Genomic DNA, 20,586 nt, shown 5'->3' with positions numbered 1-20,586 from the left:
AAATGCCTTTTTCACCACCCTAGCACCTGTGACACCACTTTCAACAAACTATGAGTTTCTATTCCTCGGTCCCTCTGTTGCATGACCCTCCTTAGGACCCTACCATTCATAGTGTGAGTCCTACACTGGTTTCATTTTCCAAAGGGTATCACCTCACACTTATCTGCATTGAGACTTCTCAGCCCAGTTCCTTAACAAACCTGTTCATTTACATCCAAATCATACGTGCTAATAACAAAGGTACCAAAACCAACCACAAGGCATAGCAATCACCAACCTCCAGTGCGATAAACAACCTTCAACCCCACCCTCTCTTGGTTCCTATTTCTGAGCCAATTTTAAATATAGGGAATTATTCTGCTCCCATTGAGAAAAGCTGTAGACTGATTGCCACTTCCATTCTTCTCACATTGATTTGGCTTGTGTCCAATTGCCCTCAGTAAAATCTCAATTGCCATAATGTTTCTAACTGCACAGAGAGACAAAAAAAGGAGAAAAAACTGTAAATCAAAAACCATTGATTTGAGCACCCAAATCTATTTCTCTATGAGTAATTTGTTTTTGTTTGGTTTTATGCCTCCACATTGTTTTGAGAGGATTACAACGTTGGAGTTTCTGAAAAATGCTCCATTGTTGTAACAGGATATCTTTTCGCACCTTGGAGTAACAGCACAGCTGATCAACATTGCATGGACTCAGTACGTGTTTGCTAATGGACACAGAACACATTGACACCTAACGTGGGCTACTCACAGTCTGCAGTGATTCATGGAGTACGTTGAGTCAATCCTTTCGAAGGAAGCTGCTGATGTTCACCTATCCCCATAGAAGTATTAATGCATCTGTTACTCTGCTCTGCTGCCAGACTCTGTATTGAATCACATGGAAACCTGAGTCTTTCGTCAGCACAAACACACACAAAGGAGACTGGGCAGTAAAATACCCTGAACTCAAAGTACATCAAGTTTTGATAACTTATACATACAGATGGTCAAACACCATTACAAAAGTTTAAATACTTCGGGTGTGAACAAATTACTCCATAGCATTATAAGTAACATGACCATCAATGCATCTTTGTTGAGACAAGTAGATCAGATTGATACCTTAAAAGAGGACAAAACCCAGACTTTAAAGTGTCCTTTTATGACAGCATCATATGCACTGACAAACACCCCAAGGAAGTTCAAAGTAAATTTATTATCAAATTACATATAAGTCACCTTATACAACCCTGAGATTCATTGTCTTCTGGGCAAACTCAATAAATCTATAAACAGAAAAATAACAGAACTAATGAAAGACTGCACCAACTTGGGCATTCAGCTATTATGCAAAAGACAATAAACTGTGAAAATACAAAAAGAAAGAAGTAACAACAACAATAAATAATAATAATAATAATAAATAGATATCAAGATCATGTGATGAAGAATCCTTAAAAGAGAGTCCATAGGTTGTGGGAGTATTCCATGATGGGGCAAGTGAAGATGAGTGAAGTTTTCCCCTTTAGTTCAACAACCTGATTGTTGAGGGGTAATAACTGTACTGAACCTGGTGGTGTGAGTTCTAAGGATCCTGTACCATTTTCCTGATGGCAGCAACAAGAAGAGAACATGTCCTGGGTGGTGAGAGTCCCTGATGATGGATACTGCTTTCCTGTGAAACATTTCATGTAGATGTGCTCAATAGTGGGGAAACCTTTGCCCATCATGGACTTCCTTCAAGGGCATTGGTGTTTCCATACCAGGCTGTGACACAGCCAGACAATATACTCTCCATGAATATTCTATAAGAAGCTTGTTAAAGTTTTAGATGTCATGCCAAACAGCTGATTGTGGACTTCCGGAAGGGTAACATAAAGGAACACGTACCAATCCTCATAGAGGGATCAGAAGTGGAGAGAGTGAGCATTTTCAAGTTCCTGGGCGTCAAGATCTCTGAGGATCTAACCTGGTCCCAACATATTGATGCAGTTATAAAGAAGGCAAGACAGCACCTATACTTTATTAGGAGTTTGAAGAGATTTGGTATGTCAACAAATACACTCAAAAACTTCTATAGTTGTACCGTGGAGAGCATTCTGACAGGCTGCATCACTGTCTGGTATGGGGGGGAGGGGCTACTCCACAGGACCGAAAGAAGCTGCAGAGGGTTGTAAATTTAGTCAGTTCCATCTTGGGTACTAGCCTACAAAGTACCCAGGACATCTTCAAGGAGCGGAGTCTCAGAAAGGCAGCATCCATATTAAGGACCTCCAGCACCCAGGGCATGCCCTTTTCTCACTGTTATCATCAAGTACAAGATACAGAAGCCTGCAGGCACACACTCAGTGATTCAGGAACAGCTTCTTCCCCTCTGCCATCCAATTTTTAAATGGACATTGAACCCTTGGACACAACCTCACTTTTTTTTAATATACAGTATTTCTGTTTTTTATTGCATGATTTTTGATCTATTCAATATATGTATACTATATAGATTTACTTATTTATTAATTATTATTTTAATATTTTTCTTCTTCTATATTATGTATTGCATTGAACTGCTGCTGCTAAGTTAACAAACTTCATGTCACATGCCGGTGATAATAAACCTGATTCTGGTTTTTGCAAACTCCTAAGGAAGTAGAGGAGCTGCCATGCTTTCTTGTCTACAACTGTTTTAATATAGTCTGTGACAACCATAGTGTATTCATTCAGAATCACAGATGAGTCCTTGAGCACGGCCTAGTCCACCAACTCCAAGTCATCCCATAGCCACTCCTCTGTCTCCTGCAACCACCTCTTTGTTGTCCTTTGTTGAACTACATCCTATGTCTACAGATTAAGCATCTACGTGGGGTGTACGGGGTGTCAGGGAGGGGTAGCACCTCTGGTGGGGTAACATGTCGCATCCTTTTCAAGGCGGTTAGTCCACCTTTGGTCCCCACCTGGCACTCAGCTCTCACCTGTGGCTCCCCGTAGCTGTTTGCATGCGACAGCAGCCACACCCCAGGCAACGGCTTTGACAAGCCGGCTAAACCAGGTGAGGGTAGCCGACGAGTCTCAAACCCTCTGTGAGATAGGGAGTTGTCTATCCCAGCATGTGAAGACAGACTCTGATGGATTGACGGACGAGACCAATGGAAGGTCCAACGCTTAAGATGGTGGTCTCTGCAAGCATCGTGGAACATGTAGAGCAGGACAAGGCACAGAAGACGTCCTGGTCATCCACTGCGCCTAGTCCCATCTCCAGTCGTCTCGACTCTGTCTTGCCACTGGATCCAGATGGGAATTGGGAAGAGAGAGTGAGGCTGACGCTGCACAACTCTCCCTCACTTAAATCCAAATCACGCGCAGGTCTCGACACCATCAACAGTGTCGAGGTCTTCATCAATGACGACGATGGACGAACAAAAAAAAAGCGTCTACATACAACAAAGCAGTTTTTTTTTACTTCAAGCTGAATACTGCTTGCCATTTACATTTTAAGAACTAAAGACTGGCTTCTGTTTATGACCAGAAGGTAAACAATTATTTGATCTTACAAATTGCAGCTGCTGTACTGAGAAAGCAAGCTTGGGAAAACATGACGCTCACTAGCCCATGAAGCAAATATCCGTCACAGAACAAGCTATCAGCAGAAGTGGTAGAAGCGGGTCTAATTGTAGCATTTAAGAGAAGTCTAGATAAGTACATGAATGGGAGGGCCATCGGGGCTCTCATATAGGTACGTTTAGATTGGACTAGGCAGAAAGCCAGGCTGGCATGGACTAGAAGACGGGGCTGGGGACCAGCTTTGCCTTCTAGCAGTCAGCCAATCTTCTGTCCATGCTGGCATCTTTCCTGTAATACCATGGCCTCTTGTTTAGCAGCCTTATGTGTGGCACCTTGTTAAAGGCCTTCTGAAAATCCAAGTAAACAACATCCACATACTGTCCTTGTCTATCTGCCTATTGTTTCCTCAATTAATTCCAACAGATTTGTCAGGCAAGATTTCTCCTTAAGGAAACCATACTGACTTAGGCCTAATTTTATAACGTACCTGCAAGTGCCCTGAAACCTCATCCTTAATAATGGACTACAACATCTTCACAACCACTAAGTCAGACTGACAGGCCTATAGTTTCATGTCTTTTGTCCCTCTTCTTTTTAAAGTGTGGAGTGATATTTGCAAAGGGACAAAACAACAGTGTTTATGTACAAGGGTAATCTTGGTGTTCAGGATCATAGCTCCCAGAAAGTGGTTGCACGGATAAATAGGGTAGACATGGCATTATTGCCTTTATTATTTGAGGCATTAAGTTCAAGAGTCAGGACGTTATGATGAAGCTTTATAAGACGTTAGTTCTGCTGTAGCTGAATTATTATAAGAAAGATGTGAAGGCTTTGGAGAGGGTGCTGATGAGAATAACCAAGATGCTACCTGGATAAGAGGGCATGTTCTATGATTTCTCTAGAGCGGTGGGGGCTGAGGGAAACTTGTTAGAAATTTAAGGGATTATGAAAGGCATAGATGGGCAGCCAGCATCTTTTTCCCAGGGTGAAAATTCTACTAGAGGGCATGCATTTAAGGTGAGAGGTCAAAGGAAATGTGTGAGGGAAGACCCCCCCCCCACACACACACATACAAACACACAGAGTGGGAATGCACTGACATGGGTGTTAATGGTGTAAGTATGATAGATGCATATGGAGGTATCTAAGAAGCTCTTAGATGGGTACATGGGTGTGCAGAGAATGGAGTGAAAGCAGACAACTGCAAGAAAAACAAGGCTGTGACAGTAAGTGATTTTAACTTTCCACATATTGACTGGAACTCCCATATAGTAAAAGGGTTGATAGGTTAGAGTTGGCCAAAGGAGTTCAGAAGTTTCCTTAATCAATATAGAGGTCCGAACTAGAGAGGGTGCAATACTGGATCTCCTTGTATTTAGTTACTTTATTTAGTGATACAATACAGAGTAGGCCCTTCCAGACCTGATTAACCCTAACCTAATCACAATGCCCAATTAACCCGGGAGAAAACTGGCGCACCTGGGAAAACCCATGCATTCCACAGGAAGGATGCACAAGACTCCTTACGGACGACGCCAGAGATGAACTCTGAACTTTGGAACATCCCAGGCTGTAATAGGATCATACTAGCTGCTACACCACCATGGCACCATCTTCCCTGTCAGAGAACGAGGCAAGGCAGCTGACAGAAAGATGTCTAGGGGACACTTTGGATCTAGTGATCATTCAGTTGTTAGTTTCAAGAAAATCATGGAGAAAGATGGGTCTGGTTGAGAGTGCAGAGTTTCTATGTTCCTGTCAGAATAAAGGGCAAGGTTGACAAGTTTAGAGAACCTTTGTTTCCAAGAGATATTGAGGTCCTGATTAAGAAGAAGAAGCTGTATAGCAGGTATAGGCAGCAAGGAACAAATGAATTGAATTGAATTGACTTTATTTCTTACATCCTTCACATACATGAGGAGTAAAAATCTTTATGTTACATCTCAATCTAAACATGCAATCTTAGTAATATAATAATTTATAGTAAATAGAACAGTTAATGAAATATAGAGTACACTCAAATCAGTTTGAGTTCATCAGTCTGATGGCCTGGTGGAAGAAGCTGTCCCGGAGCCTGTTGGTCCTGGGTTTTATGCTGCAGTACCGCTTCCCGGGTGGTAGCAGCTGGAATAGATTGTGGTTGGGATGGTTTGGGTCCCCAACGATCCTATGGGCCCTTTTTACACAGCTGTCCTGTAAATGTGTTGAATCATGGGAAGCTCACAACGACAGATGCGCTGGGCTGTCCGCACCACTCTCTGCAGAGTCCTGTGATTAAGGGAGGTACAGTTCCCATACCAGGCAGTGATGCAGCTGGTCAGGATGCTCTCAGTTGTGCCCTGTAGAAAGTTCTTAGGATTTGGGGGCCCATACCAATCTTCCTCAACTGTCTGAGGTGAAAGAGGCGCTGTTGTGTCTTTTTCACCACACAGCTGGTGCGTACAGACCACGTGATGTGGATGCCAAGGAACTTGAAGCTGTTCACCCTCTCAGCTCCAGATCCATTGATGTCAACAGGGGTTAGCCTGTCTCCATTCCTCTTGTAATTCACAACCAGCTCCTTTGTTTTTGCAACTTTGAGGGAGAGATCGTTTTCTTGACACCACTATGTCAGAGAGATTACTTCTTCCCTGTAGGCCACCTCGTTATTGTTTGAGATAAAGCCAATCAATATGGTGTCATTGGCAAATTTAATTAGCAGATTGGAGATGTGGGTGGTATACTTGAGGAGTACAAGAAATGCAAGAGAATATTTACAAAGAAAATGAGGAGCGCTAAAAGAAGACATTAGGTTATTCTATCAGACAAGGTGAAAGAGAATACCAGGGGTGTCTATATATATATATCTAGAACAAAAGGACAGCAAGGGACAAAATTGTCCTCTTGAAGATCAGAGCATTGATATATGCATGGAGCTGAAATAGATGGAGGTGACCTCAAATGGACTTTTTTTTACATCTGTATTTACTTGGAAGATGGACACATCCTCTGAAGAGGTGATGCAAAACACCAGCGTGGACCATATAAGGATTAGAGAGGAGGATGCGCTTGCTGTCTTTATGCAAAACCCTTGGGGTTGACAAGGTGTTCACTCGGATCTTGTGGGAGACCAGTGCAGAAATTCAAGGGGCCTCGGCAGAGTTATTTAAGACATCCTTAGTCACAGGTGAGCTGCAGAAGAATTTGAAGATAACTAATGTTGTTATTTGTTTAAGAAAGACTCCTTGAATAAACCAAGAAATTATGGGCCGGTGAGCCTGACATCACTGGGTAAGTTATTGGAATGTATTCTAAGGAGGATGGGAAGAGAGAATAAAGAGGGGGGAGAAGGGGGAAGAGGGGAGGGAGGGGGAAGAGGGGAAGAGGGGAGGGAGGGGGAAGAGGGGAAGAGGGGAGGGAGAGGGAAGAGGGGAAGAGGGGAGGGAGGGGGAAGAGGGAAAGAGAGGGGAAGAGGGAAAGAGAGGGGAAGAAATGGAGAGAGATAGTGGGGAAGTGAGGGGGTGAGGGACAGGGTGAGATGGGGTGAGAGGGAGGAGAGAGGGAGGAGAGGGGGAAGGGGAAGAGAGGGGCATAGAGGGGAGAGGGACAGAGAAGGGACAAGAGGGAGGTGGGGATGGGAGGGAAGGGAAAATTAGTGGAAGAGGAGAACACAATCTGGCACCGTAAGACAGGAAAGGCTGTACTTGCTGGAAACATGAAATGCTCAAAGTTCTCAGCCGGTGTGAAGAGAAACACTGAGCTAATATTATCAGCACAAGACATTTAATCAGAACGGGACAATTTAGACAGAAACTGGAAAGGTTTGTTATTTGAAGTTGTTGAACTCAATCTGGAGTCTCGGAAACTATTACAAACTGTGGTTGTGAACTAAATACAAGTTATTTAAAATCTGCCATCATCAAAGTAGAACCCACAAATTTCATAAAGTGAGATAAAACTATTGTGAATATTAATGAACTTTAGAAGGCCTATAAATGTCATTTTGGATATGTAATATGCAAAATAAATCTGTTCACTCCTTTTTAAAATTAAATAACCTACAGTGCTTAAGATAAATCGTACAGGTATCAATTACAAACTAGATCCACTTTGAGATTTATTTTCAAAGGCTTTCTTTTTGGAAAACAAATATCAAGCCTTTGCAGTCAACAAATATTCCCCATCCCATGACATCAGCTTTGCAAGACCTCCTAACCCTTTTCCAGCCCATACGTTCCCACTTACATCCCAATAGTTTTCAGGCTGATGAAAGCCGACAACGTTAAGGAGAGAAAGAATGTTTTTATTGTTCGCTGGCTGCATCATTAAACCTAGGGTGGGGGAGGTTATATGGGGGTGCATTCCTTCTTCAAAACAAAATATGTTGGTTTCAGTCTAGAGGAAGGATTTCCGCCCAAAACTTTTTTCCATAGATGTTGAGTTCTACCAGCATTTTTGTGTGTGTTGCGAAGAGCTATTATTGGAAAATGTAAACGCATACATTGTATTTTCTATGTATTACAATATTTACTCAACAGTATTTCAGTATTCACTCAAATGCACACATTATATTTTCTATATTTACTATGTAACTGCTACTAGCTCAGTGGAAGGTATTCACTATGTAGCCATGACTTTTGACCTAATCACTATTAATTCATGAAGAGAACTAGAATGAAACCAAGTAGGAAGATAACAGTGGTGAGTAAGGTAATGAAATATGTGGCAGTATGTCAAAGCAAGACCAATTAAGAAATAACTGTGGTTAGGGATGAGGGGACACTTGGTCTAAAAAATAAACTAGGACATAATTAAATTGGGGAGTAAAACAATAGTGGAAGGTCGAGAGCGGATGTATTGATGATATGTGATCACAGGCCGTCTGGATATGATAATGTAGCTAAGATAGAAGATTGCTATAAAAAATGCTGTGTACAAGCCTCGATGGGCAGTCAGCTACTAGCTTTCTGATTGTCTCAGCTTTGATTTGCAAATTAAAGTTTAAAACGTCTTGAAGGATTTTCTGCGTCTCCTTGTTGTTTGTAAGAAACGAGAAACCACGACACTATTTGGTGTTTTTATTATAGTTCGTGAAACTAGGCTCAGCTCCAAGGTCCAGGAACCTGATGAACCGGTTGCCCCGCCCGCCCTTTCACCTTCCACTCTTGTGGTTTCGGTCTTCTGTCTAAAGTCAACGCCGCTGAGCCGAGTTTGGGTAAATGTATCTTTTTTTGTCCTTGTGCCTAGTTAGTTCACAATTTCGACGGAGGTTGGTGGGGCGACCGTGTAGGAAACCGCTGCACGTCCTAGGAGTCCCTTTCCTTGTGACTCTCCGCCAGAGCCGGAGCCCCGGCCTCGTCTGTACGTCGGATCCACCTTGTCTCGTTCACCTGTGGGTCTCTCCGCAGCTTCTCACCTGCGGGCCGGTAGCACGCTCTGAATCTCCACCTACCGCTCTAACACAAATATTCCTTCATTTTTAACCTGCCCACTTTTAATTGCCATATTTTCCTTTCGACTGAGCTACTTTTGTCCGCAAATATCCACGTTAACATTTATGTTGCGCTACTTCATACTGCATTACAACCTTCGCACAATTCTGCTGTCTTGCGGAGTTCGTTGTATTGTTACAGTATATACTATCTACTTTGTGAGCTTCATTGTACCTTGTATGTATGACAAACTAATCTGAATCTGGCCCCTTACGTTGAGGTGTTGACACAAAAAAAACGTCATTAGGATATCTGCTAGCAAGAAGGAATATCGTTGTCAGGGTTTACAGTGTATCTTCAGTGCCGTCATATTGTGTCTTAAATAACTATCAACAATACATGTTTGCGTTTTTAAAATACATAGCCTTTTTTTCTACCTCGTCTAGTGACCCACGGAAATTAGCTTCAGCAGTGCACTCTTATCTCTGTCAAGTATAACTTCGAAGTCATAGTAAAAAAAATCTTTGCAAAATAATTTCATTTTTTTTGTGTTGAGTTTTATCATGCTTCAACTTGTTTTGCAAAAGGGCTTCAATTTGCAAATTGAAATGGAAAACTAAATCAAGATGTGTATAAAGATTGGCAGTCAACCAATTAACCCATAGACAACATGCCAACTTCTGGAAGAACAATCGTGTGTTCTTTCTGTGCCTTCCTCCCCCACTATGTTCCTGGGAAGTATTTTTCCATCAGCACCTATCTCCTCCACTTCTTTAAATCAGAACTATTTCCTCCCTTTATGAGATGCAAAAGCTATGCTTTTTTAAAAAAATCTTTAGCCAAAGCCTTAAATCTGTGCATGCGATTCTTGAATATTCTTTCCTCTAGTTATGCACTCTAAAGCAGTCATGATTTTATACACTTTCATCTAATCACCTCTCAACCCTTATCAAAGGGCCTTTCAATCTTATCAATTTCTGTCTGGACCTTACAGTGTTTGCATTGTTCACACTTACAGCAAACAATGAACTGAAACAAGAAGTACTGCTGTAACATTTTAGGAATAGAGATGCTGTTTGACTGGCTGAGGAATTATGGCATTTTATTTTGTACTAGATGTTTGATTGTGTGATGATTATTAGCCTGCCATAACTTCATTGTTCTTTGAAATAGTGCTATGGGATTTTTAAGGCACTCCAGAGGGTAACTTTGACATTGATTTTTGTTATTGCCTGCCTGTGAGTGTGGAGGTAATTATTTTGCAACTGACTTGCACGCATTAACTTTGTCATCATTCCAGACATAACTTGTTGGAAAAAATATTTTATTTTTATCAATTATTTTGCAAATAAAATCCTTCTTATATATGGTGCTACATAATTGCTGACATGGCTCAGTTGCTTTGACATATTGTATGGTGGAAATAACTTGAAGGGCGTACAACTCAGGTGCTTGATGGTTGGGTTGAGTTGTTCTCCGATCTTGGCAATTCATTTGCAAATTTGCATACGAGGAGACTTTATCAGTGTGTTGTTCGTTTATGGTGTGTCCTCTGAATGCTTGGCCTTTTTAGACTTATCAATCAGCTGATTGGTCATCAATACGGAAACTCAATTGTGACGTAGGGAGGGGGCCTCGTTACTGATTGGTTGCATGGAGAACTCTGTGTGTTGTGGTCTAGAATTTTGGCCACATTGATAAATAGCATTGAGGTTTACATGGCTGTTTGCAATATGTTCAATGATATTAAGTTCACAGTGAGGAAACAGAAACAGGGGGAACTTGCATTCTTGGACATGCTCGTCAGTAGAAACACACATGACACCTTGGAAACATCCATTTATCATAACAAACACGCACAGGTCAGATCCTAAATTATCACAGTAATCACCCAAATACACACAAGAAAAGTTGTATCAAAACTTTGTTCCGAAGAGCAAAGACACACTGCAGCACGACGGAACAGAAGGATAAAGGGAAGAAATATTCCTTCAAAGTACTTGGATGAAACAGATACCCACATAACTTCATATGAAGATGTCTATGAGGTCGACAATGCACCAATCAAGAAGCGACCAAAGAGGTTGTCCTTCCATACATTTGAAATATCTCAGAAATGACGGCCTGACTGCTCCAAGAACGTAGAATTTCAGTCACATATAAACCAACAGGAACATTGAGGAGATTACTCTGCAGACCAAAAGGTCAAACCAAGCTATTGGACAAGACCAATGTGGTCTATAAAACCCAATACGGGGACTGCAGCTGATATTACGTGGGCCAAACTGGGACAAAACTATCCAAAGGATCCAGGAACTTCAGCTGATTGTGAAGCAGCATGACCAACTCTCCCTAGTCTCTACCCATGAAGATCAAGAGGGGCACAAATTCAAAAGGGTATCAGTGAAAGTCATGCTGCAAGCAAACACATGGCATGTAGGAGAATTCCTAGAAGCATGTTTCTTCGCAAACAATTCTACAAAAAGACATAAATAGGGTCAAGGTCTACATAAGCCAATGTGGGCAAATTTCTAGACCACAATGCAAAGTGTCCACCACAAACCAATCATTGATGAGACCCCATCCCTACATCACAATTGAGTTTCCATATTGACGATCAATCAGCTGATTAAGTATATAAAGGCCAAGCATTTGGAGGACACACCACAAATGAACAGTGCACTGATGATGTCTCCTTGTGACAAAATATTTGCAAATGGATGACTAGCTTTGGCATTAGTAAACAATTGAGGTTTATTTTGTCACTGCCCACGGGAGGACTGCAGTGAGGAGGAGTCTGTGACCCACCTCTTCGCACACGGCCAGTTCGCAAAGAGGGTGTGGAGGAGGATGGACGGGCTAGTGTCACGTTTTATCCCCAGCAGCTGCGTAACAGAGGACTCTGATCTACGGGCTGTTCCTGAGGATGCACACGGAGACCAACATCCGGTGCTGCTGGCAGATCATCAACTCTGTGAAAGACGCTCTTTGGTCGGCCCGAAACTTGATAATCTACCAGCACATGGAGATGTCCGTGGGAAAATGCTGCCGACTGGCACATTCTCGGCTGCAGGAGTACGTGCTGAGGGACGCACTGAAACTCGGTGCAGCCACCACAAGGGCCCGGTGGGAAAGGACCACAGTATAGGTTTCTCCACCGATGGGAGTGGGAGGGGTCGGGGGGCGGGGAGTATACCCCTCAACAATGATATGCTAAGCTGAACTACTGGAGCGCCACGTGGGTGGCTATAAATACGGATATGTACTGACTATAATGGAAACGTATGTAAGGGATGAAAAGTTATTGAATGGTTTATTGTATATATTTATTTTTGAATAAAGTATATTTTGAAATAAGAAAAAATTTGTCACACTTCCGGTAATAGAAGTATTCCTATTGTTCTTCAGAATAGGGAATAACTAACCTTTTTTGGGAAACAATTTGATCAGAAATATGTTGTTGTAATTGTTGTATAAAAATGCTAAAACACTTAATGATTTTATAATGAAGTAAGCTTCTCCCTACTGCATAGTTTTTGACATTTATACTTTCAACTGTAGATCTCATGAGTAGAGCTGAAGGCAAATGAAGCTGCAAAATGTCCTATCCCAGTAAAGTTCCAAGAAATTCTGATGGAAGCCAGTCTTCTAATAATCCACATCGAGAGAGAAGACCCAGGGACAGGCCGCATCCTGAAAATAGCCATCCTGGTAGACGTAGCAGGGAAGACCCAAGAGACAATCGCCAAAGCAAACCTTCAAGGGAGCCATATCCTCCCAGTGAAAGGTTCTTTTTTTGTTGTTTTTTTAAAATTGTGATAAGCAATTAATTTTAATTTATATTTTTAGTGTGTGAGAATTCTGTTTGTTTCAAATTCCATGCAAATGTGTTATTATATAAACAACGCAAACACGAGATGCTGGAAATTCAAGCAACACACACAAAATGCTGATGGAATGCAGCAGGCCAGGCAGCATCTATAGGAAGAAGTACAGTCCCCTCCCCTTTCTTTCTTCTAAGGCCTTCCGTCCCATGATACTCCCCCTTCTCCAGCCTTGTGTCCTTTTTGCCAATCAAATTCCCAGCTCTTGGCTTCATCCCTCCCCTCATGTCTTCTCCTATCATTTCGGGTCTCCCCCTCCCCCTTCCACTTTCAAATCTCTTACTATTTCTTTTTTCCGTTAGTCCTGACGAAGGGTCTTGACCTGAAACGTCGACCATACTTCTTCCTATAGATGCTGCCTGGCCTGCTGCGTTCCACCAGCATTTTGTGTGTGTTTATTGTACAAACTAGGTAGAATTATAGATACCTTTCTATTTTCCCTTTGATATCTAGTTTTAATTTATATATTTTGGAATGAAAGAATAAGCAGAATATAAAAAATTAAAGAGAACAATGTGAAATCATAGGAGGTCAATGTTTACTTGAGAGGTGCTTGTTTTAATATTTTCTTTGGAGTGGATCAACGTTTGATGAATTTGAAATAATTTCTGTTTCTTCAGACATTCACGAAATTCAGTGGAAGAATCGTACTCCAGACCACCCAATACAAGAGGAACACCATCTCAACCAAACAGTAGACCACCTTCTTCAGCACCTCCCTTTTATAGTGCTGTTTCAGAAGTTAACACTCCACCCAAAGAGTCCTTTGGGACAAAGTGCTCATATTTATGCTCCAGAAGAGGTATGTATAATGTCACTGACCTTGCATTAATATATCTTTTACTATGTCATTTTTTTGCATTCATGTAGGAAATGGTAGTTTGAGAAATAGGAAGTATAGATTTATGACCAGATTAGCTTGTGGAAGACCACAAACCTACATCCAAGTCCGAATATATTATGTCAATGCTTTGTTATTAGTTTTATAATATTTTGCTTTGTAATACTTGTAACCATACTTTGAAGAAAATGCCATATTTTGGTACAGAGGAAGTACAGTAGTGCCCATTTGTTTCTTGGGCACTACTGTCAGCAATGCCTGTTTCTTAATTGATAATGGAAGCAGCTTTTAGACTCCTTTTCCTTCTTCAATTTGTTAATAAACCTGCTGTCTCTGACAATGGTGGATGATGATGTAACATTGAACACTTTGATACATTAATGAAAGAGTGTAGAATCTTTTATCTGAAGAATCTGGTAGTTTATTAGTTGTTGCAACATTCTACGTATCTCTTCATTGAGAGCTAACTTGAAAGAAGTAACCATGATTTAATAGACCTCTGACTCAGTGGATGATGCTGATCTATTTAGATGAGAAGCTCATGAACTATTTTGATCAACGTTGGCCAGAAATTTGTATGGGCTGTCACTGTGTGCGAAAGGTCTACCCAAGTACTTTACCCATCCTCTTTGCAGAGAAACCCACACCTACACTGCCTTTCCCGCTCTGTCTTCTAGCAGTCACCAAGAAAAAAACAGCTTTCAGAAACAAATTATAAATTAGTTTTAGAGAAATGGTGGATATGCTTGCAAAATTTATTAGTGGCAAACGTTATAGATTTTACTAGATCGACAAATGGAATTCATGACTAAATTTTAGAATTCTGTTGCTTGAATAGAGAAATACTGAACCACAGCATGAGGAGATCTAAAAAGATAACAATATATGTACTATTTTCAAGGTCATAGGGCTTATAGATCAGAAGTTACTGGAAGGCATCTCACCAGAAAGACATTAGAAGCAGAAGAATGTTCTGAACTGTTGCTAGTGGTTGGGTGATTGGGAGCAATGAGTGAGGAAGAGGAAGGGATGGACATCAAAAAAAACTAAAGAGGAGCAGACACATGAATGAACTGGCCTTGACCTCATCATGGCTTAGTACCCATGATGAGGTCAAGATTGGAGGTAGGGTGTTGACAAATCTTACAATGATACTTTTCAGCAAGAATCAAGAATGTCAAATGTCATTTTCAGTACACAAGTGTAAAGGAGAACAAAATAATTGTTACTCCTGATCCAAGGCATTTAAAAACACACACACACACACACACACTAAGATATAGAGCATAGTAATAAAAAATACAATAATTATAAATAATATGATAGCTTATACTATATAGATTGATTAATGTCCATAAAGTGACTTTAGGCACAGGAATGTCTGCACATAAGGTGACTGTGACAGGAAATTATAAAGTAGTGGGTAGTGGTGGTGGAGTCAGTTAGTGAATGGGGGTGTTTTTTGTTATTGTTAATATTAAAGGAATAGAATGAAGTCACATTTAACTCCCTGGTTTCCGGGCCTATAGTCACTGTATTCTGATGTGCAGAAGGACACTAATTGGCCTATTGCATCAACAAAAGTTGCTAGAAATACTCTTCCAACTTGTCTCATCTCCTGTACTTTTCCCCCAGATTTATAAAATATTCCTTATCGCAGTTACTTTTGATTCAACTTCAATCATTCTTCCATGCAGCATATTCCTGCTCCTTTAAAAAAATCATCCAATCCATTGACCATGCTGCTTATCTTAAAACTCTGACTTTGGTTAATGAGCCTCCTAAGCAACCAGTTGAAAAAACTAAGGGACATGAATGGGGAATAGCCAAATGTCGTGGTTCATGTTGGGTTAGTGTTAGATAGATTCTTAGAGGTTTGTTGGCATGACATTTGAGCACTAGACAAATGCACATATTTCTGAATTTACACTCGGTAGCCACTTTATTAGTACCACCTGTACCTAATTAAGTGGCCAAGGAGTGTATGGTTGTGGTCTTCTGCTGCTGTTGGCCATCCAGTTCAAGGCTCAGAGATGCTCTTCTGTAGAGCACTGTTGTAACATGTGATTATTTGAGTTACTGTTGGCTTCATGTCAGCTTGAACCAGTCTTGCCATTCTTCTCTGACCGCTTTCATTAACACGGCATTTTTGCCCACAGAACTACCACTTACTGCAGTTTTCTTTTCGCACCAATCTAGAGCAGCCTTTCTCAACCTTTTTGCCCTGGAGGAGCCTTGAAATAATTATCAAGTCTTGGGGAACACCTGCGTAAAAACTCATAAGGCAAACATAACAAATTTCTGTTAAATAACTGGCTAAAGCCAAAATGGGATTTAATTTTTCCCAAGGTAGGCTCAGTAGATTTAATTTAAATAAAGTTTGTAAATTGATTTTAATTAATGCTACTTACAACATGAAAATTTGTTGACAAAATTTAATAAAAACCATAAGCCAAAGCAATATGAATGAAAATATAGCCCAAGACACAATTTTATACAAGACTTTGAAAAAACATTTTCTAACGAAGTGACATAATCAGACTACAGTATAGGCCTAGCATGTGAAACCTGTGCTTGTTTTTGCTGCACAAATACTCAATGCTGGGTCAAACTTGAGATAAGCATACATGGATTTCACCTTCATCTGAACTGAGATGATTTCTATCCTTGCTGTTGATGTTTGATAAACAAGAAAAAGCTTACTCACACATGCAAGAAGTTGAAAACTGCAGCAAAATGTTCATTGCTTTCCTACGAATGGCAGGATACTCGTCTTTCACAGAAATCCAGAACTTGTCCAGGGGCAGGTCAGTAAATTTCATCTTGAGTGCACGATCAGACTGCGACTCACAAAGTTCTTCCTCTTCCCTCAAAGTCAAGTTCTCAGGCTGAGCAGAAGTCTCAGAGAAAGGGTTCCTCTCCCAGTCAGACACGTGTTGAAAGGGAGGAAAAATACTGTTCAATTTTGTTCTGCAATTCTTCCAGGTGGTTTTCAATAAGACTCGAGACTTTCTGATATCCTTCCTCATTCTCAAGCCCAAGCAGCAGTGAAAACATTTCAAGATTTCCTTTCATAACGTGATTTTTCCAAAGATTCAGTTTCATTTTAATTCCAAGATTCTTGTCACTTGAAGTCAAAGCATTTTCTCCAGGGCCCTGCAGAGACTTGTTCAACTGGTTCATATGATTGAAAAGTGTCTGCTCAGTAGACTAATTTCTACAGCCATTCTTCATCTTCAAAGCTCTCAGCAAAATCTGGCCTACTATTTTCTTGTAAGTACTCCTGCAATTCATCTTTCAGCTCAAGCACCCTGTTAGGAACTCTTCCTCTGCTAAGCTATCAGATTTCTGTATATAACAGGAGATTGCTGTGCTCTTTTTCTAGGTTTTCACACAGTTTTTTTAAACAGACTCAAATGAACTGGTCTTTGTTTAATAAAGTTAACCATTTTTGTAATATCATCCAGAGATTTTTCCATTTCACCTTCAAGAGTTTTGACATCAGCACCTCTCTGTGAAGAAAGCAGTGTGTTGTGACAATGTCAGGATTTTCTTTTTCACAAGAGAAACAAAACCATTGATAAGGCACCATCAGTAAAGATGCTAACACAGTTCATCCAAGAAAGACACTTTGCTTCCAGAAATGAAGACAAACATTAGATATATCTTGGCCTTTTCTTGTTTTGGGCAGCTCCTTGCAAAGGAAAAAAGTTTTCTTGAATTTCACCATCATTTACAAATCTTACAGATGCTACAACATGACATTTATTGGTGAAATCTGTTCATCAAGCTGTTGTTTTTCATTGTATCACACAAAACCTCTTCAGCATCATGTGACATGTCATCAATATGTCTACTTACTATACTGTTTGAGAGAGAAACCTTTCCAACTTCTCGTACTGTCTTAACCGAGCATTTTACCCACTATAATTTTACATGCTGGCATTATTAGGTTCTCACCAACTGTGTGACTTTTCCTTTTCTGGGTAATAAATTATGCTACTAGATAACTTGCTTCCTGAGCCTTTATTAACAAAAGCTTTACTCTGTTCTGAGATTCCAATAGCCATTTAAAAATAATCAGACCACTAGACAAGTATATGGAGGAATTTAAGGTGGGGGGTTATAAGGGAGGCAGGGTTTAAGGGTCAGCACAACAATGTGGGCCGAAAGGCATGTACTGTGCTCTACTATTCTATGTTGTATACCATCGCTGCTGCAACTAAAGGGTTTATGATGGAGTGGAATGCATAGGATGACATTTTTGAGTATTAGTGTTGTGGTGCGGTTTGCATTCCAGACTCTTAATGGAATGTGTTTTCATTGCTCAACATCATGGGATCTGCCTCCACAATGAAGCTTTCCAAAATATCAGTCTTATGTTTCACACTCACAAGATGTCTATTGTACTTGCAAAGTGCCAGAAGAAAAATAATCAATTTTATTGCTCTAGCTTTTAAATTGCAGAAGAGAAACAGATTATCTAGAATAGGTTGTCTATCTCTTGTGTGATACTGAATCGTAAATTATTTTCCTTCATATTATCATTCATTCTAGTGCCCCTCCCCTTCTAAATCCTTCCCAGATTGTCTAAAAGTAAGAAAAAGCAATTTGGAGGCCTTTCAATTTGTAGTATTATTCCCTTTTTAAATCCCTTCAGCCAAGTAAAGATGATTTTGTGGTTTATCATACTTTAGATGAATTTCCTGATCAAAGTGGAATGTAGCATTCTGAACTTTCCACTTTGTATTTGCTACATTCATTTAGGTTGTAGCTTGTTCTAATCTAAATTAATGCAACATAAATGAAGTTAAAACTTCATTCATGTAGCTTCTTCCAATCTCTGGATGTATAACTAGAGTAACTGTGCCATAGTGTGTTGTGTGGTAGAGCTTTTGAATTTCTGCTATGACTTTTACAGCTTCTGCTTTATTTAAAATTGCTACTTAATCCCCTGCAGCAACCTGAAACATTTTGCTGATAATGGAGGAAAATGGAATTCACTAAGGGCTTAGAAATTTGATTGTGTAACTTTGTAATACTATCTGATTAAGATGTCACCTAACCTATTAACATGGTCTGGGGGCAGCACGTTCTCACAGTGGTTAGCGCAGTCGCTTTACAATTGCACCAATCAGGTTGCGATTCCCACCGTTGTCTGTAAGAAGTTTTCAGGGACACCATGGTAGCACAGCAGATAGAGTGACCCTATTACAGCTTGGGGCGTCCTGGAGGTTGGAGTTCGGAGGACAGTTCTGGCAGTGTCTGTAAGGAGTTTGTACGTTCTGTCCGTGAGCACGCAAGTTTCCTCCGGGTGCTCTGGTTTCCGTCCACATTCCAAAAGTACCAGTTAATAGGTCATAGTAAATTGCCTTGTGATTAGGCTGGTATTAAGTGGGTGAGTTACTGGCTGCTGCAGCTCATTGGGCCAGAAGGTCCTGTTCTGTGTTCTCTCTCGAAACAAAAATAAATAAATAACATATGATCAACAGGAATTCTGCAGATGCTGGAAATTCAAGCAACACACATCAAAGTTGCTGGTGAACGCAGCAGGCCAGGCAGCATCTCTAGGAAGAGGTACAGTCGACGTTTCAGACCGAGACCCTTCGTCAGGACTAACATATGATGATGGTCTTCTCCGATTCAGTTCACTTTGCTTGTAAATTTGACTGATCACTTAGAAGAACACTCACCTATATCTCATGTGACCTTAGCATGATTTGATATCCTCTCAGGTAGCAGTCCTACTGTAGTATGAAAGAACAAAATTAGATCATGTGGTCCCTGGAGTGATCACCTTTGATTACTCCCAGGATTGGATTGGGACCCCTGTATTTCAAGCCCTTTGCTTAACTCTGGCCCTTTGAGTCACCCAGTCTCTCTGTTAGAACCAGCCCTTGATGAGGGGTGGATACAAGGAGAGGTTTGTGTGGAAAAGGCCTGACTCCTGCGCAGCAATCTGTGAGGTTTACTGTCTTATATAAGAAGTGGTACATGTTAATTCACCAGTAACAAAACGTGTTTGCTCAGGGGAAAGGTAGTGTTTAAAGTGAATAATCTAAACTTGTTGCTCTTTCATTTCCTTGCTTTGAGTGAGAGAAAGAGATATATCACTGTTCCTGAGACTACTAGCTCAATCTTAACTTAATCACGACTTGCAGCATTTTTGGGTTTCAAGCATCTGCAATTTAGTTGTGCTAATTCACAGTCCTGCATTCAATGTCTCATCAAAATTAAAGACAGTTAAATAAACTAGTAAATTCTGTAAACTATTTCTTTCTAATTGTAATTAAGCATAAATGCAACTATTTGCACTAATTAGGTGATCTAAGTAACAGATTTATTGAAGTATTAGAAGTACTAATTATGCATGAAAACATACAATTCAGGTACTAAGTGGATCCTGACCCGGATTTGGGCCATACCCTCCAAATATCCGGACCTGCCTCTCGGTTTTTTCGCGATACCATACTTCCCATTTTTCTATTTTCTATTTAAGATTTACAATTTAAATTTTTAATATTTACTAGTATTAACTATTTTTAATATTTTTAATATTTGTAATCCAGGGAGTGTGAAGCACAGAATCAAATATCGCAGTGATGATTGTACGTTCTAGTACCAATTGTCTGGCGACAATAAAGTATAAAGTACTATTGAAATATAAACTTACCTACTAAAATCATATTGAAAATTTGAAATTAAAACAATATATTGAAAAACCCATCAGGATAGGTGGCATCTATGGAAAGAGAGAATCTCTTTCTACAGATTATGTCTGACTTGCTAATTTTTTTCCAGCATTTTCTGTTTTTATTTCAGAATTATGGCATTTACATTTTTCTTTCAATTTTCAATTGAAAGTCTGCTAATATTTACATCCAAGAACTTTCATAGCTCCAATTTAGGTT

The 20,586-nt window shown here is 40.3% G+C and overlaps 1 protein-coding gene across 2 annotated transcripts in view; it reads left to right on the top strand.

The window, feature by feature from the left end:
* Positions 1-8,523: 8,523 nt before the first annotated feature.
* The window catches only part of LOC140212339 (MARVEL domain-containing protein 3), a 28,955-nt gene continuing 16,892 nt past the window's right edge, over positions 8,524-20,586 (top strand). The window contains exons 1-3 of one of the 2 annotated variants that reach the window (XM_072283042.1): positions 8,524-8,733; positions 12,512-12,737; positions 13,455-13,636. In XM_072283042.1, the coding sequence (XP_072139143.1) occupies positions 12,550-12,737; positions 13,455-13,636 (370 nt within the window). In that variant the 5' untranslated portion in view covers positions 8,524-8,733; positions 12,512-12,549. The remainder of the gene's footprint in view (positions 8,734-12,511; positions 12,738-13,454; positions 13,637-20,586) is intronic. The other variant, XM_072283041.1, reaches the window with a different exon arrangement.

This window comes from Mobula birostris, chromosome 19 (genome assembly GCF_030028105.1).
Source record: "Mobula birostris isolate sMobBir1 chromosome 19, sMobBir1.hap1, whole genome shotgun sequence".
Taxonomy (NCBI): Eukaryota; Metazoa; Chordata; class Chondrichthyes; order Myliobatiformes; family Myliobatidae; genus Mobula; species Mobula birostris.
This window is presented reverse-complemented; position numbering and strand designations above follow the sequence as displayed.